Raw genomic sequence first — 25,353 nt, forward strand, 5'->3', positions numbered from 1 at the left:
TTCAACGTTTCCCTGTTGTCGTATCCATTCACCCTGAAATAATTCAATAATATGTGCCAAGGATGCTTGGAATCTGTTTTTGTTTCCTTTCGCAATCTTTATTTTAGGCACAATGAAAAGACTCAGACTAAAATAGAACTTCACGCGGCGGTCTTGCAAAAAAACATAACTACCATGTTACCTAAGGTCTTGATGCATAATTCCCAAATGAAGCCAACACTAGATTCAGTTGGAGACTCCCTAAGACAGATGTATTATTGATCAGATGTCATTAAACCTACGTAAATGTGCAGTATTTGCAATGTGACTTTTGGCCATTTCTTTGCACTGCTCATAGAGTACTGATTCAATGGCAGAAGAACCGGATTGACAAATTGCAATTCTATTACATCAAAACTATGTGAAAAGTATTGAAGTGGTATTTACTTTAGAGTGAAAATCAGGATTTCCATTAGTTAGTTGGCCAAAATAAAACAAAGTAGTGCTATGCTCTACTTCGCATCAAGGAGGAATTTCACTGGAGGCACATGTGTGTGTTCCCATGCACCCATCCATGAGTTTGACTCAAATCCCCATCTACTGATAATTGTAGGCGGGGACTTGTGTCGAAACCTTATGCCTCCTCAAGTCAGGCTGCAAGTCACTTGGTGAAGACCTTGGGTGCTGTGGTCACACCGAATGGGAGGACTTTGAATTGGTAGTGTTGACTGTCTAACACGAACCTGAGATATTTCCTGTGAGCAGGGTGAATGGCAATGTGAAAGTAGGCGTCCTTTAAATCCAGTCGCCCTGTTGAAGCACTGGGAGAACCTGTTGGAGAGTGACCATGTGGAAGTGATCCGATTGAATTTAGAGATTTAGAGTGCGGAGGTCCAATATGGGCCTGAGAGAGCCCTCCTGTTTTGGAATAAGGAAATAGAGGGAGCAAACCCCTGCGCCTTGATGTGGCAAGGAGACTGATTCTATTGCATGTTTTTGTAATAGAGAACCTCTTATTTGAGAAGTGTCAGATGTTCTGAGGACATTGGACGTTGTCTGGGAGGAAAATTTGGGGGAGTGGATGTGAGTTCCAGGCAATACTGGATAATTTGTCTTACTCACTTGTCTAGGTAGGAACTGTGAGAAACGTCGCCCGACAGGAGTGGGATGATCAGGGGAAGTGCAGGGAAGTCACTGTTTGGTGGTAGGGGATTTGGGGTTATTGTTGTCGCAACCTCTTCATCTACCATTGTTGCCTCTGAAGCCTCTGCGAAAGTATCCTTTGGAGGACGTTTGAGTGGGGCTTTTATAGGAAGAAGAGGGATGTTCTGAGCCAATGGTTTTGGAGCTGGCCCTGTAGAAGGAGCGACAAAAAGAACCTCTAGGGTAAGGCAATTGTAAGGCCCCCATGGACTGAGCCGTGTCTGTATCTTTTTTCATTTTTTCTAAAGATGTGTTGACTGGGTGTCCGAAAAGATGCTTTTGATCAAAGGGCTGATTAAGAATAGCAGATTGCGAGGAGGAGCCGAGCAAGCGTCCAAGATGGCCGCTTGAAGATCTCGCCCGACTCGCCATCCTGAATCCTATCCTGCCCCCCAAACCGTCCTCCGGGTAGGGCAGCCGCAACACAACATCGGCCGCCGAGTCTGACTTGGGTCGGCCCGGCCGGAGGTTGCGGGGGTCGCGGGCCGCACTTGCAGCGGGTGCCTCTTTGGATGCCCTGGCCCCCCCATTGACTGCGGGAGGGCGTGTGTAGGTGTCCCGAAGTGGCTTGGTTCCTGTTTTTGCGCCTGAGGAGTCGGATCACCGGTTGCGGTTGGCCTGCTTCTGGGCTGCTGGGGCTGGGGCAAGGTGCCGGCAGTGCTCCTGTTCAAAGGGGCCATCCTGGAGGCTCCTGCCGACGCCCGCACACTGCGGCCTGGCTAAACTTACATTTGGAGGCGGGACGGGGTGAGGCCTGTCCCCACCGGTCTGCTTACTTCCCTGGAAGTGTGCCGCATCGCTAAGGAGGTGATCCCCCATGTTCTGAAGGGGCTCTGGATGACCACGCTGGGCCTTGTGGATGAGTTGGGACCTGGACAGTGTGCAGCTTCCTGTTTTTGAACGCCCGGGGCCCCTGGCAGGCTCTCTCTATTCTGGGTGCCGGCTGGTGGGGCCACGGGGTGGTTCGCTACCTCTGCCCTACAGTGGTGGCCGGCTGGTGGATTTGAAGCAGGTGGGCACTGTATGGACTTGTATTGACATCTACCCCGGCTGTTGCAGTTGACGTGCTACTCAGATTGGGTCCCTGGATCGCATTCGCTCCGTGTGGGGGTAGAGGGGAAGCTGTGTCCCCCTGCTGGGATCCGCGAACCGGTGGGCACACCGCATTGTTGATGTAGGGAGCGCGACGGCGGACGCATCGTGTGGGGGGCGAGATGGCGACGAAGACAGAGTCGGAGAAATCATTGCCCAAAACTACCAGGGGAGCCAGGCAAGTCCAGTCTAATAAGTTGGACAGGAACACTCTACCTAAGTGGTTTCCGATCGACTCGAAGAAGGGCCCGGGTGGAGCCTCCGAAGATCATCCTGCACGGGGAGGAACCGACATTAAAGGATCTCATGGCGGCCATCACGGGGGTCTGGACATCCCTGGGCCAAAAAATGGAGACTCTCGACGGCAAGCTGGACACTGTCTCGATAGAAATGGGGCTGATTAGGGCGGACCTTTTGAAGGCGAACGTGAAAGTCAAGTCGCTGGAGGTTAAAACAACAAGCCTTATTGACGATGTGAACCAGCTGCAGCAGGAGGTGCGTGATCTTAAGTCCTCCAGGGAGTCTACTGACCGACGGCTTGATGAATACGAAGGGCGGGCCCGGCGCAACAACGTCCGCATCCTGGGAGTGCCGGAGAAGGGGCAGGCTGCGGATCTGTTTGTAGAAAACCTCATCCTCAACCATCTTAAACCTAAGGGCCTCAGTAAGTTTTTCACGGTGGAACGCGCCCACAGGGTTCCGGGTGGTAGGCCTCGTGTTGGGGCGAATCCAAGACCAATCATTGATCGAGTCCTTAATTTTCGAGACCGGGATGCTATCCTGCAGGCGGCTCGAGCCACGGATCCCCTGGAGTTCGAGAATGTGATGCTCCTGTTCTTTCCGGACTTCACCCAGGCGGTGCAGATGCAAAGGCAGAGGTTCTTGGCGATCAAAAAGAAACTGAGGGACAAAGGTATGAGGTACGCTATGATGTTTCCGGCCCGCCTTCGAGTGGAACTTGACGGGAAAGCCTGGTTTTTCGATAATCCCGATATGGCTGCGGACTGGTTGGAGGGTGTTCAGCGGCCGGACCAGGAGTCCCGTGACCAAGGGGAAGCCGATGAACAATGACTTTGTTTATTATGAGGTCAGCAGTGGGCTGTGGACAGTTGTTTGGGGGACAGCTCAAAGGGGGCAATCGATAGGGTTTCCTGCAGATAGATGTTTATAATGTTTCTTGAGGCGCTTTATTGTGCGGGAATATCCACATAGAGTTGGGGGGGCGGTGGGCCTGCTCGAAGGTCCTTCTCGGTTTTCTACTTTTATATTTTTGTAGATTAGTTGGGGGTGACAGGCACACTGCTAGTTGGGGATGAGCGCAAGCTGTATGCAGGGGTGCAGGGAGGGGGGATGGAGGTATATGTTTGGGGTTTGTTTCGTTTTTACTGTATGTTGTTTTATTTTACATTGGGTGTCTTCAGTCGATCCTGTAAAGTTATGGTATTGTAATGTCTTCCGATAGAAGGGTGGTTGGGATCTCCGCACTAAGTTGGAATGTGAATGGGCTGGGGGACAAGATCAAGAGAGGTATGGTTGGCCCGTTGATCCGGAGGCACTCCCCAGACGTGGTGCTATTGCAGGAGACTCATCTCATGGGATAGTGATGCATGGCACTACACAAAGGGGGATACTAACTGGTCGCTCATGCTGGTTTTACTACTGGGTCGAGAGGGGTGGGGATCCTGGTCAAGAACTCCTTTCCACTGGCCGTCCAGGCCACGTGGGCCGATAATAGGGGTAGATATGTTGGGATTTCGGGGTTATGGGAGGGGAGAACTGTCACCTTCTTGTCCGTCTATGTCCCACCGGCCCTTCAGACTGATACTTTTCATGACTTGTGTAAGATCTTTCTAACGTTGTCTGTTGGGGTGCTGATTGTTGGTGGTGACTTTAATGCAGTTATGAATGGTGAGACAGATAGGCACCCGGCTCGGGCTTTGTTGCTGTCCCGGAGGTGGCTGACTGACTTCGTGGAGACTACTGGCCTGATTGATGGGTGGAGGCTAAAAAACCCCAGTGAACTCCAATATACACACGCTTCGGCGGCACACAGTTCCCTTTCAAGGATAGATTATGTATTGGTGCCGGCGGCGCAGGCAGGCTGGATCCGGGATGTGCGACACTTGTCTAGGGGGGTCTCTGATCACTCGCCGGTCTGGATTGGTTTGGACCTCGGCGGGCGTGACGTAGCTAGGGTTGCCCCCATCAGCGCTTGGTGGTTACGGGACCCCGATACTAAGAAGGAGATTGTGCGGGTCGCCGACAGTTATTTTCAGGACAATGTGGGTACGGTGGACTCAAAGTGTTCCCTGTGGGAAGCTTACAAAACTGTTATTAGAGGGGAGTTGCTGTCGAATATTTCGGGAAAGAATTGGGAGGGCCCTGCTGAGGTTGACAGGGTGGAAACAGACTTACTGGCATTAGAACGGGAGGTGTCGCTTGACGCCTCCTCGGAGGAAATGCACCGCCTCCGCCTCCTCAGGGATGAGTATAGGAGTCTGGCTCGGGATAGGGCGAAGACACAGCTTGAGGATACCAAGAGCAGGGTGTACGAACATGGTGATAAGGCTGGGAAGTTAACAGCATGGCTGGAAAAAGGGGAATGGGCGTCATGATTGGTACCTGTGTTTACTGACCGTCGGCTCGGATAAAAAAACTGATCCGCAGCAGATTTCGGACTAATTCGTTGGCGACTACACGGCGGTGTATGCGGCCGAAAGCAGGTACACTGAGTCCAAAAATGCAGAGATGATTTGTGATATTCCAATGCCCACCCTCTCCGATGTGGACAGGGACTACCTAGACTCCCCATTCACAAATGACGAAGTGGCGCAGGCCATCAGAGGGGTTCACTCTGGGAAGGGCTGTGGCCCTAATGGGCTTCCCATAGAGCTCTATAAAGTGAATGCAAACAAATTGTCTCCCTTTGTCAGGGATATGTTCATCGAGAGCAGGGAGAGGGGCCGGCTTCCGTACGATCAACGAATCGCAAATATTGTAGTTCCGCACAGGGAGGGCAAACCGAAGACGGAATGTTCTTCGTACCGGCCGATCTCCCTCCTGAATGCCGAACCGAAGGTTTTAGCAAAATTGCTTGTGACTCGACTGGTTAAGGTCATTACGACACTGATCCATCCGGATCAGTCCAGCTTTATGCCCCGCCGCAATACTGCCCTTAATTTGCGCCGATTGCACGGGGTCCTGGGTGGCGCATCAAAAATACACGAGCCAACAGTTCTATTATCCCTGGATGCCACTATGGCTTTTGATAGAGTCAAGTGGCCTTATCTTTTTGCCGTCTTGAGTAAATTGGGCATTGGTCCGGAGTTTGCGACTTGGGTCCGCCTTTTGGCTAGAGTTGTAGTAAACAATCATAGATCTGCTGACTTTCCCTTGGGGAGGGGCACCAGACAGGGATGTCCTCTCTCCCCGTTGTTATTTGCCTTGGCGCTTGAGCCGCTTGCGGCGTGGGTCCGCTGGGACAGGTTGATCAAGGGGCTTAGGTGGACGGCTGAGTGGGAGGACAAGATATCACTTTACGCAGATGATATTCTATTACACTTGACCACCCCCCGAGCTTCTCTGATTGCGTTTTTGGACGTCTTGGCGGTATTTGGGAGATATTCCGGCTTTGCCAATAATTGGGTAAAGTCTGTTCTCTTTGTTTTAAGCGGTGATCCCCCTGATGTCCCCCCCGGGCTGATCGGTCAGATTGGAGTTGGAGGGGTTTCGGTATCTTGGCATTTTCGTATCATTAGATCCCCAGAGTACGTATCACAATAACTTGTTGCCACCGCTGGCTAGATTCCGGAGGGACGTGGTGAGATGTAAGTCGCTACCGCTCTCCCTGCTGGGACGTGCCGTCCTGTTCAAAATGATGGCTCTTCCCCGCTTCTTATATGCACTCCAAAACTCCATGGACCCAGTTTCCCAGTCTTACTTCAAGGAGATTGAGTCTCTCCAGAGGCAGCTCCTCTGGGATGGTAGGCCGCGAATTGCGTTTTATAAGCTAACACGGTCGTGGTACGACGGGTGGATTGGCCTGCCCAATATCCGGATGTATTACTGGGCGTCTTAGCTGGCGGCAATCAATCATGCCATTTACGGATCACCCCTTGACCCCGGATATGTTATGGATCGCGGCCAGATTCCTGGTGGCGAGTACTCTAGGGCACTGTATGCCAAACAGGGGCGCTTTCCCCTGGTTGGGCCTGTGGCGGTGGCGGTTCGGGTGTGGCATGAGGCTAATCGTTCCCTTAAATGGAATGGGAAAATAACTTGGGCCACGCCATTATGGAATGCTGAACGACTGGGTAGTTTATGGAAGACTAAAGGTTTTGACAAGTGGGACCTTATTGGGATTTCCCGGGTGGGAGATTTGTGGGGCAAGGATGGGATCCTTACGTTTGAGGCTCTTCAGGAACGGCATCAATTGCAGGAGAGCGAGCGGTTTCGTTACATACAGATTAGACATGCGTTGCTGGCTTTTATTCCCCCGGAGGCTTCCCCATTGGAGGATCGGGTGTTGGAAGGTCATCTTCCGACGAAAACGATCTCCCTGATCTATAAAAAGCTAGTTAATCACACGGACGATCTGCTCGTGGCTCTTAGGGAACAGTGGAACGCGGACGGGCTGATCCTAGATGATGAAGACTGGAGGGAGGTTGTATCTTCCCCAAGGGTGATCGCTATACAAATGAGACTCTGATTGGTGCAACTGAAGGTCCTTCATCGTTGTCATGTTACGGGCCCACGTTTGGTGCGAATGGGTTTGGCTGCGAGTGGTGAGTGCTGAAGGGGATGTGCTGAGGCTGGAACGTTTATGCATATGTTATGGGACTGTACTGTCATCCGGAGATTTTGGACCACAGTTCATGACTCGTGAGGTGTGGGGAGTCGGCCTTGATTTGGAGGCACGCTGTTGTCTCTTGAATGTCTGGGAACCAACTGATCTTACGTCTCACGGAAAGGTTTGGGTCACGCTGGCATGTGCTATTGCCAAGCGCAATATCGCTCAACTATGGGGGGGCTAATCAGCCCTAAATATTGGGAAATGGATGGAGGACCTGGACTGGTGCATGTTTAGAGAGCGATCTGTGTATTTGGCATGGGATAGGCCCAGGAAGTGGGGGAACATTTGGGGGGCTTGGATCGGCTACAGAGGAGATATCTGTGCTCCCCCGCCACACGGGACGATCATTTTGTATCGGAGGATCCCTGAACCCGTTTGATATTATTTGCATTGTATTCTGTAACTTGGAAGATGTGACAACAACTATTGTATGTTCAGATGCCACTCAGTGTAATCTTAATGTATGAATGTTTGGTTTTCATATTGTGTGAGTTAATAAAAAGAATTTAAAAAAAAAGAATAGCAGATTGACCTGGGGTTACCAGACTACATAGGGTAGCTAAGCACAGAGCAGGGACAGCTTCACTCCAAGGCAAATGTGTTGTGCTTACAATTCTCACTCACAGTAACCCAGCGCTCCACCACTGAAAATAAAGGACGCCACACCAGTTTAGAAAAATACGATCTGCTTTATAAAATCTCTTTGTAGTTTCTCTATGTTTCCTTGCAGTCCTTAGTTTCTGTTCATTACAGAGCTCCGCATTGGATTATTAGCATATATACATTTTCATGTAGAATTAATTACTCAATACTCTGTTGCTGGGTTGTGGGTCAGTTCTTTTCAAATCTGACATGGGGTTAATGCTTAGTCTAAAGTGACACTCTGGAACATTCAGTAATGAAATACTTTTAGGTTCAACTCAGCAGATCCTGGAGACCCCAGTTTCAATGGATTACCAATTATACTTATCACTTACAATTCAGCTATTCTCAATTTGTCTAGATAGGGGTCACTGAAACAACATTCCTCATTTATACAGTTTAGCAGAAGTATACATTAGGACTATTTGGTGACCATGGAGAAGCCGCCTCAGCTAGATTTACCAATATGTCTTCTCAACAGTTGCCGTTTTCACTCTTATGCTTCTCCCCTCCCCCTTCTTAATCCTTTCTCAGGGGAACGGGGTCAATGCTGTTCCAACTTCGTGGGAAATTTCCTCTGTCACTGGCTTCCCTGGTCCTCGTTATTACCCAGCCAGAATTAGCCCTAAAACGTTTGAGTTTTAAGTCACAAGTCTATTGGCAGTCCTGCCAGCTCAACCAGCGCTGGCGAGCACACAGTTTCACAGAGCTCTTCCGCCTCAACTAAACACCAGGGACCGTGGCGTAGTTTTCTGGTTCCACGTCCCTTGCCAGCCCTCCCCCCACTCCCCGCTTACTTGTATTCAGGGAGGCTGGTTCCTCCAGTTCACCGTTTCACCACCAGCGCCATAGACCCGAGTCCTCTCCCCTCACAGGCCAAACCGCACCACCTCAAAGCCTGCAGGAGGGGGGGGTCGCACTCACTATCGGCACGCTGGTTGTACCTCAACCCTGGTCTTCACTGAGGCGCGGCTACAGGTTTGTTGAAGGTTCACGCTGCCGATTCTGCGCGGAAGATAAGTGTCTTCCTTTGCGGTGCCGCCTTTCTTCTCAGGCGGCTGACAGGCCCTCCTCCGGACCCGCCCGCCAGCAGCTACTCCGTGCCGTCGCTCCGCCTCCTCTCTGGGTGTAGTGTCTCCCTCACTTCAGGACCTGCGCAATTACGGGCCACTATTCTTGCGCCCCATCGCTTGCTCCGCTGTCTCTATCACCACGATCCCGCTCCACACCCAACACCTCACGGAGGGGCAGACGTCGGGGCAGCGCTTCCCAGCACAGGAGAGAGGTGAGCACTACGGGGGTATCAGAGACGGAAGTCCTTGAGATTGTCAAAGACTAAGAATACCCCTCTAGTTCTTGGGGCACCTTGTCGCTATCGGGTCCCAGCAGAATTCCCTGCCCAGTTCACCAGCTGACTTACGATTCCACCCCAGCGTCAGGGGAAGGGTTCTAGTAACTCGAGGGGGCCTTGTGTCCCAAACAACCGAGTACAATTCAAAAGGGCCAGGTCTATGGTTAGCGGGTCGGTGACAGCAGTAAGGCAGCAATCCCTAGGGAAGGAAGTCAACCCTCTGTGTGTCCTAGCCCCCTAGCGCCACAGCCTGCACTCCAACTGACTCTAAGGTCACTCCTTAGCATCTAAAATGACCGCCCTAGTTCTGGCCTTTTATAGTCTGGGTTCTGGCTACCAGAACTAGCCAGAAGGTTCTAGAACTTCCTCATAGAGTCCTATGGCCCTAGTTCCTGAGGTAAAAATTATGGCAGTTATCAGCCACCATTTTCTGTCTCTGCTTACATCTTTTCTAAAAAGTGCGACAAGTCCTCAAAAACATATCAGGCAAGGTAGCACCTAACCCCCAGGACAACGCCAAAAATTCCGGTGGACATAAAAAAGCGAAAGGAGTTAGGAGGCAAAAAGGGAACAAAAATAAATAAATAAATAGAAGGGACCACCCAAAGGGCTGACAGGTCTAACACGCGTCCCCCCAGCTGAAAGTGGGGAGAGCTACCCAACCCCTTGGGAGTTCTCATCACTGAGGCGGAAATACCTAGAGAGACCGTCTGCATTGGCGTGGTCCACTCCAGGCCGATGTTCCACCCGGAAGTCCATTCCCTGTAGGGAGATGGACCATCTCAACAGCTTGGGATTTTCCCCCTTCATTTGCATCAGCCAACGAAGAGGCCGGTGGTCAGTCTGAACCAGGAAGTGCGAGCCAAACAGGTATGGCCGCAGCTTCTTCAGAGCCCATACCACCGCAAAGGCTTCCCGCTCAATTGCACTCCACCTCTGTTCCCGGGGAAGCAGTCTCCTGGACAGGAAGACAACAGGTTGATCAGACCCTCTTCATTGAGTTGCGATAACACTGCCCCAATGCCATGTTCTGATGCGTCTGTTTGTACAATGAATTCCTTGGAAAAATCAGGGGCCCTTAGGACTGGAGCCTTACACATTGCTTGCTTCAAGGTGTCGAAGGCTTGCTGACAAGCCTCCGTCCAGACTACCCGTCGGGGTTGCTTCTTGGATGTAATTTCAGTTAGGGGTGCCACAATGGTGCCATACCCTTTCACAAAGCGTCAGTAGTATCCTGTGAGTCCCAGGAAAGCTCGGACCTCTGTTTGGGTCTTGGGGGGCTCCCAGGCCATGATAGCCTCAATCTTCGCCTGGAGGGGCTGCACCGTTCCCCTGCCCACCAAGTGGCCTAAGTACACCACCGACCCCTGCCCGATCTGACATTTGCTGGCCTTGATTGTCAAGCCAGCCTGTTTCAGGGCTTGGAGAACAGCTTGTAAGTGACACAAGTGGTCCTCCCAGCTGCTGCTAAAGACGGGGATGTCGTCTAGATAAGCAGCAGAGAAGGCCTCCATCCCGGAGAGGACCTTGTTCACCAGCCGCTGAAAAGTGGCAGGAGCGTTCTTGAGCCCAAAGCGCATCACACAGAACTGGTAGTGGCCCTCAGGCGTGGAGAAGGCTGACCTTTCCTTTGCTCCATCTGTAAGGGAGATCTGCCAGTACCCTGAGGTGAGGTCAAAGGTACTTAAGTATTGGGCAGCTCCCAGACGGTCAATGAGTTCATCCGCCCTAGGGATCGGATGAGCATCCGTCTTGGTCACTGAATTCAGTCCCCGGTAATCCACACAGAACCTTAGTTCTGGAGTGGTGCCCGGTGGGGCAGCTTTTGGTACCAGAACCACCGGATTGGACCAGGGGCTACTTGAAGGTTCAATTGCTCCTAGCTCCAGCATCTTAGTGACTTCACTGTGGATGCTAGCCATCACCTTGTTCGACAGCCGGTAGATCTTAGACTTCACAGGTGGGCTGTCTCCTGTGTCCACATCATGGGTACACAGGTGGGTCCTTCCCGGGACAAGGGAGAACAGCGAGGAATATTGCTCCAGGACCTGGCAGCAGTCCCTACGCTGTTCAGGAGTTAGGGATGGGGAGAGAATCACTCCCTCCACCGACCCATCCTTTTCCTGAGACGAAAAGAGATCAGGGAGAGGTTCACTTTCCTCTTCCTCTGCTCCATCAGTCACCATCATCAAGATGACCTCGGGCCTCTCATGGTGGGGTTTGAGGCGATTGGCATGGAGCACCCGATGGGGCTGCCTGGGGATCTTAAGATCCACTAAGTAGGTGGCCTTGGCCTTCTTCTCAATCACCTCAAAGGGGCCTGTCCAGCGATCCTGTAGAGCGCTCAACTCTCCTAGTTCCATCACCCACACCTTCTGGCCAGGCTCCAACTCCACAGGGTGAGCATTGTGGTCATACCACTCCTTCATCACTGCTTGGCTGGCTTCCAAGTTGTCAGAAGCTTGCTTCCACAACTTAGCCATTTGGCTCCAGAAGGCCAGCATATAGCTCACCACATCCTGGGGAAGCTTCCTGGGAGTCTTTTCCCATCCGTCTTTCACCAGGCTGAGAGGTCCACGCACAGGGTGCCCATACAGAAGCTCGAAGGGGCTGAAGCCCACTCCCTTCTGTGGCACTTCCCTGTAGGAAAACAACAGACAGGGTAAGAGGACGTCCCATTTCCTCCGCAGGCTCTCAGGCAGACTTCTGATCATGCCTTTCAAGGTTTTGTTGAACCTTTCCACTAGACCATTGGTCTGTGGGTGGTAAGGAGTGATGAACCGGTAGGTAACCCCACACTCCTTCCACATAGCCCGCATGTAAGCTGACATGAAGTTGGTCCCCCTGTCGGACACAACTTCCTTGGGGAAACCCACTCGGGTAAAGATCCCCATCAGGGCCCTTGCCACTGCAGGTGCAGTAATGGTCCTCAGAGGAATTGCCTCTGGGTACCGTGTGGCGTGATCCACCAGAACCAGGATAAACCTGTGACCAGCTGAAGTTGGTGGATCCAATGGCCCCACGATGTCGATGCCCACCCTTTCAAAGGGGGTGCTAACGACAGGTAGTGGTTCCAGGGGAGCTTTTAGCTTCACTCCTGTTTTCCCACTTGCTTGGCAAGACACACAAGTCCGACAGTAAGTGTCGGACGCCACCCTCATTTGAGGCCGATAAAAGTGGGGGCAAGCCGGGCAAAGGTCTTGTCCTGACCCAAACGTCCTGCCAAGGGTATCTCATGAGCCAGTTCTAGAAGAAAGGCTCGGTAACGTTGAGGGACACCCAAGGCCCGTGACGAACCGTGCACTGGTGCCTTAGGTTCACTGTAGAGAAGTCCATCCTCCCAGTAAATGTGGTAGTTCCCAGTAACGTTCCCTGCTACCTGGGCTTCAGCCTGTCGCCTCAGTCCCTCAAGGGTAGGGCACTCCTTCTGGCCCTTACAAAACTCCTCCATGGTAGGCCCTCCTTACACATGCCACTCGGCAGGGATAGGTAGGTTCTCCAGGGAGACAACATCCCCCTACGCGGACTCCTGATCCACCACCGCAGGTGGCCTATTCATCTCACGGGGCGTGGATGCTGAGGCAGGTTTCTCCTGTCCCCGAATCTTTCCCTTTTTGGCAGCTGGCTGTGCCTTTGTTCCAGGCTCCAGCCCAAGCGAACTCCCCCTCCGGGTAGTCGCGGACCTTGTGCTGGCACAGGCCCAGTCAGGTGTACCCAGCATCTCAGAATGAGTCCGGTATTCCACCTCCTTCCAAGCATTGTGCTCCATATCATTCCCAACAGACAATCTACTGGCACGGCAGGGCTTACGGCAACTCGAAGTAGACCGGCTACCCCTTCCCACTCAAATGGAACCTCGGCCACCGGGTAGTGACCCATTCTGCCGTCAGCCATCACGGCGGGGTAGAGTAAATGTGGAATCACCTGCTCTGGAGACACCAGATGACTTCTTACTATAGTCATACTGGCTCCTGTATCTCTCAGAGCTTCCCCTCTTTGGCCATTGATGGTGACCCACTGCCCATACTTAGTAGTATTCGAGGGCACCTGGATCTTAGGAACCATCTCCCGATCTCCCAGGGACACTAAGATGACACCCGCCCACTCCCCCCCTTATCTAAGGGCAACTCCTCCCCGAGCACTACACTAGCTACTCCCGGGGTCTTTCCTCCAGTGGGAGGGGGTGGTCTCTTTGGGCACTTAACATCACCTTTATAGTGCCCAACCCCACCACACTCATAGCAGCGGACAACCCTTGGCTGCTGACTATGGTCAGGATGAGGGTTTCTTGGCAGATTAGCCTTGGGAATGAATCCTGTTCCCTTTCCCTGGAAACTGTTGTGGGGGCCTCTTGAGAACTCCCTCTTTTTATCTCCCCCCTCTTTCTTCTGGGGTGCGCCCTGTCCGGTCCTTTGGGAATCCCCTCCAGTCCCCTTTGAGGACACCCGGGTAGTAGCCGAGATGTCCGCCTCCTCAGCAAGCTTCCGGGGGCTGGTCTGCTTGCTGTCCACCAGGTGTTGTCGCAGCTCGGGAAAACATTTCTCGAGTAGGTGCTCCTTAAGGATAAGATCATACAACCCCTCGTAGTCCCCCACCTCGCTGCCTTGCACCCAACCCTCTAGGGCCTTTTTTGCATAGTCTAAGAAATCCACCCAATTCTGTGTGCCCAGTTTGTGGCTGCTCCTAAACTTCTGCCGGTATTTTTCTGGAGTCAGCCCAAACTTTTTTATCAGCGCCACTTTCATGGTGGGGTAGTGGGTCTGCTCATCCTGCTCTAGGGCCAAAAGGGTATCCCTTCCTGCAGGAGGCATGTATTTATACAAGCCACCCCCCCAGTGTTTTTTCAATATCCCATGGGATCTTAAGGAGACCTCATAGGGAGCCAGCCACTTTGCAATGTCATCCCCTGCGCTGTAGCTGGCGACTATGTCCTTGGGTAGATAGGGTCTGGGTTCCCTGGTTGTGTCTTTGGGTTCGCTGCCACCAATAGGAGTACTGGGAGTCCCTATTTGCAGGGCCTTGAGGTCTAACTCCCTGAGACTCAACTCATGAGCCATCCTCTTTTCCTCCCTCTCCTTTTCCAACCTAGCTAGCTCCCACTTCAACTGCCTTTTCTCTTTCCGGTCAGCTAATTCGGCTTCGGTCAAGCTCCTTACAGAGACACTACTGCCCTCCCTTGAAAGTGTTCTAGGACCTGTTAGTAGGTTCCCCTCTTCAGGTTGGTACAGTCCATCCACCCCGATCACAGTGTCCCGATCCCCCTCTTCCTCCTTCCCATCTGGGTGAGCTGCCACCCACGCTCTCAAGCTGGTTTGGAGCTCCCCCTTTTTAGCACCTCGCTTGAAAAACACCCCCTTTTCTTGGCAGAATTCCCTGAGTTGTGCCGCAGTATATGTCTCCAACTCTTCTAAATCAAATTCCATTTTGCCAACAGGGTACCAAACAGCCACTTGGAAGAATTCAAGGAAGGGTATCACGTGAGGGCTTCCTCCACCCACCACCAGGAAAGAATTTGGAAAAGCAAAACGGTAATTAGGGAGTCCGCTAGGAGAAAACTCCAGGTGTAGGCCTGTGGTGCACACTGCGTTACTATTAAGTGGATGCAAGCACAAGCTCTGATCCCACCGCTGAACACCAATTATGTTAGACCTGGGGTTACCAGACTACATAGGGTAGCTTAGCACAGAGCAGGGACAGCTTCACTCCAAGGCAAATGTGTTGTGCTTACAATTCTCACTCACAGTAACCCAGCGCTCCACCACTGAAAATAAAGGACGCCACACCAGTTTAGAAAAATACGATCTGCTTTATAAAATCTCTTTGTAGTTTCTCTATGTTTCCTTGCAGTCCTTAGTTTCTGTTCATTACATAGCTCCGCATTGGATTATTAGCATATACACATTTTCATGTAGAAGTAATTACTCAATACTCTGTTGCTGGGTTGTGGGTCAGTTCTTTTCAATTCTGACATGGGGTTAATGCTTAGTCTAAAGTGACACTCTGGAACATTCAGTAATGAAATACTTTTAGGTTCAACTCAGCAGATCCTGGAGACCCCAGTTTCAATGGATTACCAATTATACTTATCACTTACAATTCAGCTATTCTCAATTTGTCTAGATAGGGGTCACTGAATCAACATTCCTCATTTATACAGTTTAGCAGAAGTATACATTAGGACTATTTGGTGACCATGGAGATGCCACCTCAGCTAGATTTACCAATATGTCTTCTGACCAGTTGCCCGTTTTCACTCTTATGCTTCTCCCCTCCCCCTTCTTAATGCTTTCTCAGGAGAAAGGGGTCAATGCTGTTCCAACTTCGTGGGAAATTTCCTCTGTCACTGGCTTCCCTGGTCCTCGTTATTAACCAGCCAGAATTAGCCCTAAAACATTTGAGTTTTAAGTCACAAGTCTATTGGCAGTCCTGCCAGCTCAATTTGCGCTGGCGAGCACACAGTTCCACAGAGCTCTTCCGCCTCAACTAAACACCAGGGACCGTGGCGTAGTTTTCTGGTTCCACGTCCCTTGCCAGCCCCCCCCCGCTCCCCGCTTACTTGTAATCAGGGAGGCTGGTTCCTCCAGTTCGCCGTTTCACCACCAGCGCCGTAGACCCGAGTCCTCTCCCCTCACAGGCCAAACCGCACCACCTCAAAGCCTGCAGGAGGGGGGGGTCGCACTCACTATCGGCACGCTGGTTGTACCTCAACCCCGGTCTTCACTGAGGCGCGGCTACAGGTTTGTTGAAGGTTCGCTCTGCCGATTCTGCGCGGAAGATAAGTGTCTTCCTTTGCGGTGCCGCCTTTCTCCTCAGGCGGCTGACAGGCCTTCCTCTGGACCCGCCCGCCAGCAGCTACTCCGTGCCGTCGCTCCGCAACCTCTCTGGGTGTAGTGTCTCCCTCACTTCAGGACCTGCGCAATTACGGGCCACTATTCTTGCGCCCCTTCGCTTGCTCTGCTGTCTCTATCACCACGATCCCGCTCCACAGCCAACACCTCAGGGAGTGGCAGACAACGTCGGGGCAGCGCTTCCCAGCACAGGAGAGAGGTGAGCACTACAGGGGTATCAGAGACGGAAGTCCTTGAGATTGTCGAAGACTAAGAATACCCCTCTAGTTCTTGGGGCACATTGTCGCTATCGGGTCCCAGCAGAATTCCCTGCCCAGTTCACCAGCAGACTTACGATTCCACCCCAGCGTCAGGGGAAGGGTTCTAGTAACTCGAGGGGGCCTTGTGTCCCAAACAACCGAGTACAATTCAAAAGGGCCAGGTCTATGGTTAGCGGGTCGGTGACAACAGTAAGGCAGCAATCCCAAGGGAAGGAAGTCAACCCTCTGTGTGTCCTAGCCCCCTAGCGCCACAGCCTTCACTCCAACTGACTCTAAGGTCACTCCTTAGCATCTAAAATGGCCGCCCTGGTTCTGGCCTTTTATAGTCTGGGTTCTGGCTACCAGAACTAGCCAGAAGGTTCTAGAACTTCCTCATAGAGTCCTATAGCCCTAGTTCCTGAGGTAAGAATTATGGCAGTTATCAGCCACCATTTTGTGTCTCTGCCTACATCATTTCTAAAGAGTGCGACAAGTCCTCAAAAACATATCAGGCAAGGTAGCACCTAATCCCCAGGACAACGCCAAAAATTCCGGTGGACATAAAAAAGCGAAAGGAGTTAGGAGGCAAAAAGGGAACAAAAATAAATAAATAAATAGAAGGGACCACCCAAAGGGCTGACAGGTCTAACACACCTCCTGCTTGAATCGGAAATTCGGATCCAAGCGTGCCTGCGTAACGCAACACTAGTGTTAATGACACGAGATGCGGTATCAGCCGCGTCCAGCGCACATTTAATTGAGGTGTTGGTGATCAATTTCTCCACTTATATAAGGTTGTTGACTTTTTGTTTGTACTGGTCAGGAACGTGTTGCATGAGCTGTTCAAGCTCATCATAGTGAGCCCTGTCGTACCTGGCCAAGAAAGCTTGGGCATTGGCAATCCGCCAATGGTTTGCGGCCAGTGACGCAATACGTTTACCAGATGCATCTATTAGCTTAGACTCCTTATCAGGAGGAGGTGAGTTTGCCCTCTTGCGGGCATTAGATACCACCAGAGAATCCAAAGGGACCTGACCTTTAATGCAAACTGGGTCATTGGGAGCTGCCTTACACTTTTTGTCTATCCTGGTGTTGAGAATCCTGGTTCTCACAGGGTCCTTAAAAACTTCTGGGGCATGTTTGAGCATGCCTTTTAACATTGGCAGGGTGTGCAGGAATGTTTGCGAGGGTGCAAAGGATTCTAGCAAGAAATCTTCTAAATGATCAGAATGTAATTCTACCCCGTGGTATTGGGCAGCCCTATTGATGAGTTGCAAAGCCAATGTTGTCATCTGGTGGTGATGGCCTAGATGGGTCTGGGTCTGGGATGGGTCTGGGTCATTATGAGGGTCGGGATATGTGTTGTAGTCATCCCAAGGGTCTACGTTGTGTGGGATGGGATGTGCACATCATCATCCCCAACTGGATCTATATTCCCACCCCCATCAGTATGATCATCTTCATCATCTAGTGTTTGAGATGAAAAAGCATGTTGTGGGGAGTGTGGTGGAGAAATAAAGAGATTTGGATCAGCTTGAGGAGGAGAAGGAGGTGGAGAGGTGTTAGTACTGATCTCCTTTTGTTCCAAGGGTATTTCAGATTCTTCTGAAGTGTCCAGTTTTCTCTTTTTTGGAGGCTTGGCGACGACGTTGCCAGTCTGTGGATCAATAAAAAGAGTTTTTTGTTTTGGATCTGAAAACTCAGGTAAAGGCTGTGTGGGTAAAATGTCTTTTTTCGGTGTCGAAGATTTTGGGTCCAAATGTTCTTCGGACCGAGTATCTGAGGTTTTCTGTGGGGTCTTGGACTCCTTAGGTTTTGGTATAGGAGTCTGAAGCTCCAAGACTTTTTTGGCTCCTACGATTTTCTCAGCTCCGAAGTTGTTTTCGGCTCAGACGATTATTTCGGTTCCGAAGATTTTTTCGGTTCCGAATGTTTGTCCTTCGTATGTTTGGACGTTGAAGGCTTTGGCGTCGAGGCTGTCTTCGGTGCTGACGTAGAAGGGTGTGGCACATCTTTGGTCTTGTGCTTTAGTGCCGAAGGTGACCTTTTGGCACCGGAATGGAGCTTGCTCGAACACGAGCCGTGAAGGCTTATCTTTAGGTTTCATAGCCGGGCCCGAGGGCGGGGCGTCTGAGCCATGTTGCCGGTCTCGACCCGAACCAGAGGGAGAGAGTGTTACCGGAGCCTTAGGTTTGCGTTTTGGGAGAGGGGTTACGGTACTCATGGACCGCCGAGCCGGGGTGATTGTCTCCTCTTTGACGTCGGAGTCATCGGCCTCGGAGACGGAGACGTCTTCTTCATCATATTGTTGCTCCGGCTGGACATTGGAATCTGCTCCGAAGAAGTCCGTAATCGAGCTGCTTCCGCAAGACCTTTTGTGACGTCGAGTCCGAATGTCACGGATGGGTTTCTTTGACCTTAACGATGCACAGGCCTCGCAGTTCCTGTCTTCATACTTCGGGGAGAGGCAGAGATTACAAACCTCGAGCGAGTCCATGTGTGGGACCTTAGCACCACACCCGGGGCATTTTTTGAAAGGAGCCCTTTCCATTAACTGCAGGCGTGGTCAGCGCGGGTAGACCCAATGGCACACGTCGAAGATCGAGGTCAAGGAGTTTGTTTTTAAAGATGCAAAAGGGAAATGCGATCGAGACCATACCGTCGAGTGGAGAGGGACTACGCGTTGGAGGGGGGTTCAAACCGACATGGACCTGGAGTGCAGCAAATCACATCCGAACCCGATGGCGGAAAAAAACAATCTGGAGGTGTAGTCGATGCCCATGCGCACTATCGTCCTAAGGAGGAGTTACCTACCTCGTGACTACAAAGACTTCTTCCAGAGTGCAAACATCCGAGTCCAACACCAGATGGCGATCTATGCATAAGTATGCGATCTACAGCTCATATGCCTCGAACAGGCTCTCTGAAATCAAAATTTAAAAACACATCTTTTTAGGGAGGTGTTTATTAAATTGTGTGTTTGAAAATGCCACTTTTAGAAAGTAAAAACAACAATTGATGGACAGGGTGCAGAACAATGTCATACATTCACTCCAGTACAGAGATCTGGGCCTAAATCCATAGTTTTTTTGCTCCCTATGCCATTCCAGTTTGAACCCAGCCATATGCACATCAGTCTTGACCTTGCACCCAACGGGAACAGTCCAGCCCGAACTGATCGTTTCTTGTTTAACCATCCTGTGTGCCTCTGCTGTTTGTGCATGGACTGTCTGGTTTTGGAGTGACAGGAGCTGGGGATGTAAATTCACTGTAGACAGCAAACAAGGGGGTTTTGAGGTGTGTCTTGCCTTTCCTGGGTGACTCATAGCTGGACTGAATAGACCTTGGCTGCATTCAGAGTTGTGGGAGGAGTTTCACTTCCATGTAAATAGGCTGTGTCTCCTTTGCACAATGCTGTCTCCACCTCCTGTGGTCATGCCACACCAAAGAGGACAGAACTGGTTTGGACTGGGCTCAGAGACCCTTGACACAAAAAGAACAAAGAGAAAATAGGGTATAAGTATTGGACGTTAAACCCCAGACAATTAGATAATTTCTAGACTCAAGAGGAACCTCTGCCAAGGAGAAGAGCTGGAGAGCTGTAAGAAGGAGTACTGCCCCTTTGCTGTGTGTGCTTTGCTGGGTTGGCCTTCAGTTGCTGCTTCTGCCAAGGAGAGGATAAAGACTGGAATTTAGCTCTGAACCTGCTTGAAGACAAATTTCCAAGGGCCTGTATGTGCTGGTATCCTGTTTTGAAGTCTCAGGGCCACAAAGACTTCACCTGCAACCCACTGACCAGCACCTAGACTCCTCTGTGGACTCCTGCAATAAAAAGGGCAGCAGTTGAGATGTGGGAGCGATGGTGCAACCAACACCCAGGCTGGGGACACCGCTCGTGAAGTGCATGACGCAAAGCAGCTCTGAGGCTTGCAGTTATAGGCCTTCATGATGTCAGTACTTGCACAGATGCCGGACCCCTAGTGCCTGCATCCTGTTATTGCAGAGCCGATAACCGACTAGAGTGACTTCACAAACTCTTCAAAGTCACATGGCCTCACCGAAACAGACCCCTCGCCTCCAAACGGACTCGATGCCTTGCCTCCCCCCATGGCAGAAAGGAATCGACCTTGCCTTGGCACCTCACCTCCAAGACGCCGTGCATCGTCCGTAGACTTCACTTCCAAGTTACTGTTGTTTAGGAGTCCGTGTGACTCAGTGCCCGGCTCCACCTGTCTCAACGTTGTAATAGCCCCCTTTGGAGCTATTTGTCTCTACAAGTGCTATTTTTTAAAGTAACTGTTCTAAAAGTTATATTGTTGATACATGTATGTTGGATTTTTGTTGTTTTGGTCTTGTTTGGTTTAGATAAAGATACTTAATTTTCTTAAACTAGTCTGGTGTTCATTTGTGGTGTTTTCACTGTGTTACTGTGTGTTTGGGTACAAATAGTTTGCACACTGCCTTTGGGATAAGCCTGTCTGCTTGTGCCAAGCTACCAAGGGGGTGAGCAGGGGTTATCTAAAGTGTGTAACTCGCTTACTCGGTCTAGAAGGAAGGGAACCTACTTGGACAAAGGTGCATACCTCTGCCAATTAGAGACCCCATTTCTAAATGTATCATATGCCAACGAGACACAGGTGATCATTTCAATTGGCAAGAATTTTGAAGAGACAAGATGCAGGCTCCTGGACTCCATGCAAACGGTAACAACATGAATGAGGACCAACTGCCTTAAGCTCAATGGTCGTCCTATTTGGCAAAGTGAACACCACGTGGTCCTCTGATTCGTGATCTAGAGAGCAAGGCTCTACAAGAGTAGGTTATCACAGTCTACGGACTCTGCCATGGGATCCTGCGTATGGTACACAATGTTTTCAAGTGGTTCCCACTGGAATGCCATAAAATAGTGACCCACGCACTAATACCCAGTCGGCTGGACTACAACAATGGTCTTTACATGGGCATTGCTGATTACCTACTTCAAAGGCTATAGAACACCGCTCGCTTTGGGCTTAACCAGTCCACAAGTTCCCCTTCGGCTTCAACCTTAAGAGCCTTACACTAGTGGCCCATGCCCAAACGGTCCATTTTCAAACTTATTTGTCACTCCCACACTATCTTCGTAACAAAATACCCTTTAAAGACCAACTAGGGCGATTAGATCTTCAACACTTCCCTAGGTCCACCCCCCTCTACCCCTCCCCCACCAATTCGGATGGAAGGGATCTTGTGCACAGCGAGTCTCCAATGTAGCTGGACGTGTAAAAGCCACATACATCATACTTTCAACTTCTTTAATCGCTGTACCTTACCACTGCATAAAAAAGACACCATGGCCTAAGCGGCTTAACAAAACATGCAATCAACATTTTTATTCCTCCCAAATTTTGTGAGGGACTGTCTGAGAGTTATGATTGGAGTTATTTTCCTCTTGCATAATATTACTGTACAATGTATGTTAATACATGTCAGTACAGAGTAATGCAGCTCTGCAGAGCATTTGTATTATTCGGAGGCTTCAATATTTTTAATGATTCCCTTCTGTTGCAGACATCGGTGAACTCGACTATGTTTTAATTTATCATCCTTTCCTGCACCCACCCCCGCAGTTTGGCTTAATGAATGTTATAAGATGCTTACCTCCCACTCATTCCCTAACAAATGAAGGTGACTACTGCACAACTGATTACCCCAGACAAGCGGTTCTGGATGACAGGGGGGATGTGAAGCCTACTCTGATGTTCTGCGACTGCTTAGGAAATGACATATTATTAACAGACTAATAAAGTGCATATGAATAAAGAAGCAAAATTCACAATTTTAAATTGTTCTTTTAATATAAAGGAATTTGAACTGGAGGCTCCAAATTAAGTTGGTATCCTCAGATTGATTCATGGGATAGTGCAAGTGCATCAAACAAAATATAGTATGTACAATGAGTTGCCTTAATTGAATTTAAATAAAGTGCCAAACTTCCCATTGAATTTAAAATTGTGATTTATTTTTCTATTGGTTTCTGAATTAAAGAAAATATTTAATCATCTGAGTATTGTTTAGTGGTTTCAATCATCAAAACTGCTTAGGCTGGGGCCCCGGGTTTCCAGTATTGACTCAGTGGGGGAGGGGGGGGGGGAGGCACGTTAGGGGGTCGAAGAAGGATTCCAATAGTTATTCAATGAGGGTCCCCGGATTCCAGTAATGATTAAGGGGGTGTCCACAGACCTCAAAAGGTTAAAACCTGCTGCCCTAGGTAACGAAATAGAAGGTATTCCTACTCACTATACACTTCATGCTCCTTCTCCTTCCCTATAACGTAAGCATCAGATGCATGGGGCCTTACTATAAGGTGAATATAAATAACCAATGATACCAGTTAAATAGTCTAACTACTCACTCGTCCTCATCATCTTCTGATTTGCAGCTACTTAATTGTTCCTGGATGTTCTTCTTCATGATTTCTTAAAATATTTGGGCTTCCTACACTTTTACACAGTACATCAGGCTTTTATAGATGATAGTTTATAACATAACATACAAACCTAACCCACAACGAGAGGTATTCATCGTTTGAGAGATACAAACAACAACTTTACAAATAATACATAAATGATAACTATGATGCAACAACTTCATTTATTATCCTTATCATTAGTAATTAAGTCACAACTGTAATGCCGAATTGTTTAGAACTTTTCTGTATGAAAATCCTAACAAAAACATTTTAAGTTAAAACGAGAAAAAACATACGTGGAGAATAAGATATACACATTAAAGGTAAGAATTATACAGAAAGCTGATCGCTTACCTCAACTTTTTTATTAAGATCCTTGCATTCTTGTATTAAACAATCTTTGGTTCCGTAGAACAAATACACCGCCTAAGGAAACATTTTATAAGGTAAACAGTTTGCATCTCTAGTAGGTTTACATCATTGTAGTATGAAAATAAATTAGCTGGATTTTGCTCTCTTTCTAGATGCAGTAGAGTAATCTTTTCTCTGCAACTCCAACACCTGTAAACGACATGACTATTTGATAGAACCTTTAAGTAACCATTGTAACGTTTAGAAACTTTAGCAAGTTAGCACACTACAAAATGCAATATCAAATAATAATAACATACATATGTTACTAAAATATAAACCTTTGGTGTTGGATAATAACTATATAGACTATATAACACTGCTATTCTGGATGCACAAAGGGGCTTTATGTAAAAGTATATGTACAAAACAGAAGAGGATAATTTTTCTGGTGTTCTTGATAAAGTCATGTGTTACATGGTGGAAGTGAGTATTACACCATTAGGATATTCCTTCTCCGCAATTCTTGTGATGCAGTGCTTGCAGTAGTAACATTTTTATTATTATTTTTTTTTTTTAACTTTATTTTCCATTTTTACAATGTTGTACAACAAGAAGACTGCATATTAATTACTCATTGCAATATTACAAATAGACATTACGTAGAGGAATGGTCAAGTACACAACACACATTGATATCCGGGGTAACATACACATTTCTTTACTAAATCAACGTTTAATCATCCTGCAATCGTCCCTTTATTCCAAGAGTCGTGGCCCACCTCCTGCATTTTAGAGATGTTTACGGGCATCGGAAACAGTCACAGCGGCCTAACCCACCCCTGCAGGCACCATACCTGCAGACTGCTGCGGCAGGGGGGGGGAAGGGGGGGGGGGGGGCGAGCCAACTTCCAACAAGTAGCACTTAAGTAGCTCCCAGATGTCCCGCGGCCTGGGCGCCAAGGACTGAGTCATGGCAAACAGTTCACTATTCGTATTATAGTATACCAGAATATTGAGCCAGGCCTTTGTAGTAGGGGTAACTTTTCTCCCCTTGTGCAGTGCTATCTCTCTTTTAACCAACTGCAGTGCGATATATGTGAATTACCCCCAGGTCCCTCCGTCCTCGACACCTTCATTCACAATATGAGATATTATATATAAACTATCGCTCTGACAGAAAAAAGAAAGAAAGGAATGCTGGACCTACCCTCCCCCTCCCGCCGGGAGTACATAAGGGTACAGGTCCCAGCATTCCATCTGTTTCTTTTTTCTGTCATTCTGACAGGATCTGCTGTGGCGCGAGGTGCTTGGTGCTCCTGCGCTGTACTTACTTCTGAGGACGTGTCCTCGGTTGGATGGATTGCCTCTCCCTCCCTGCCGGGCTTGGGGGAAGTGACGCGGGCTGTCCTGGTCGCTTCCTTGGAGCCGCGCGTGGATTTTGGTTCGCGTGGGCTCGGCGTCTGCCCGATGGCCGCCCCTCCCGGTCTGCCGGGCTTACTGGGGGCCGCGGCCTCCTTCGCGTCTCCGGATTGGTTCTTGGTGATGACGCCTTCCGGTGGGGACGCTGCCTGACGTCCGTTTTGGACAGGATCAGGCGCTTCTGTCCCCGCGTTTTTTGGTGCTGTTTAAAAACCGAGGCGGTGGGTGAGTACCGCGTAGCGGTTTTTACTGTTATTTGGTCCTTCCTGTGGCGCTTTGCTTTGCCTTCGTTTTTTGAGCTGTTTTCAGAGCATGGGGAAGAGTTCAAGGAAGAGGCATCACAGGAAGAGGTCCTCTTCCTCTTCTTCTTCTGATGTTTTGCATTCTCCGTCTCCTGCCCGGTCCAGACGGCGTGGTGGGGCTGGGGATGCACGCTTGAAGCGCTTGATCAGAGAGACCCTGTGTGAGATGGGTGATGGTGGGGCCCGACGCAAGGGGACGGCTGCTGCTCCTGTTTCCTCTGCTTCTTCTGGTGACGAGTCTGTTCGGGCTGGGGACTCGGAGCTGAAGGGGAAGTACATTGACAAGGACGCTTTGCCAGGCATCTTGAAGCACGTGATGGAGAACATGGGTTTCGCGGATGACGCTGCTCCCGGTACTTCTGGGGGTTCGTTGCTGCGCCAGTTCCAGAGTTCTGCCGCTGTTGATGTTCCGGTGCATCCTTTTATTAAAGATGTCCTGAAGAGGGAGTGGGCTGACCCGGATCGCATTCTGGTTCCGCGTTTTATGGCCCGCCTTTACCCCCTGCAGGATATGGCTACGGAGCTGCCCGATTCAATTCCCATTGACTCTTTTGTGGCTAGTCTGGTGGGTCGCACTTCCTTGTCGGAGGACGCTGTGCTGAAGGATCCGGTTGATAAAAA

The 25,353-nt window shown here is 49.9% G+C and overlaps 1 protein-coding gene across 1 annotated transcript in view; it reads right to left on the reverse strand.

Moving 5' to 3' along the window:
- DGKE (diacylglycerol kinase epsilon) overlaps positions 1-25,353 on the reverse strand; it is a 216,656-nt gene that overhangs the window by 44,746 nt on the left and 146,557 nt on the right. The window contains exon 8 of the mRNA XM_078654405.1: positions 23,012-23,083. Coding sequence (XP_078510531.1) covers positions 23,012-23,083 — 72 coding nt within the window. The remainder of the gene's footprint in view (positions 1-23,011; positions 23,084-25,353) is intronic.

This window comes from Lissotriton helveticus, chromosome 7 (genome assembly GCF_964261635.1).
Source record: "Lissotriton helveticus chromosome 7, aLisHel1.1, whole genome shotgun sequence".
Lineage (NCBI taxonomy): Eukaryota > Metazoa > Chordata > Amphibia > Caudata > Salamandridae > Lissotriton > Lissotriton helveticus.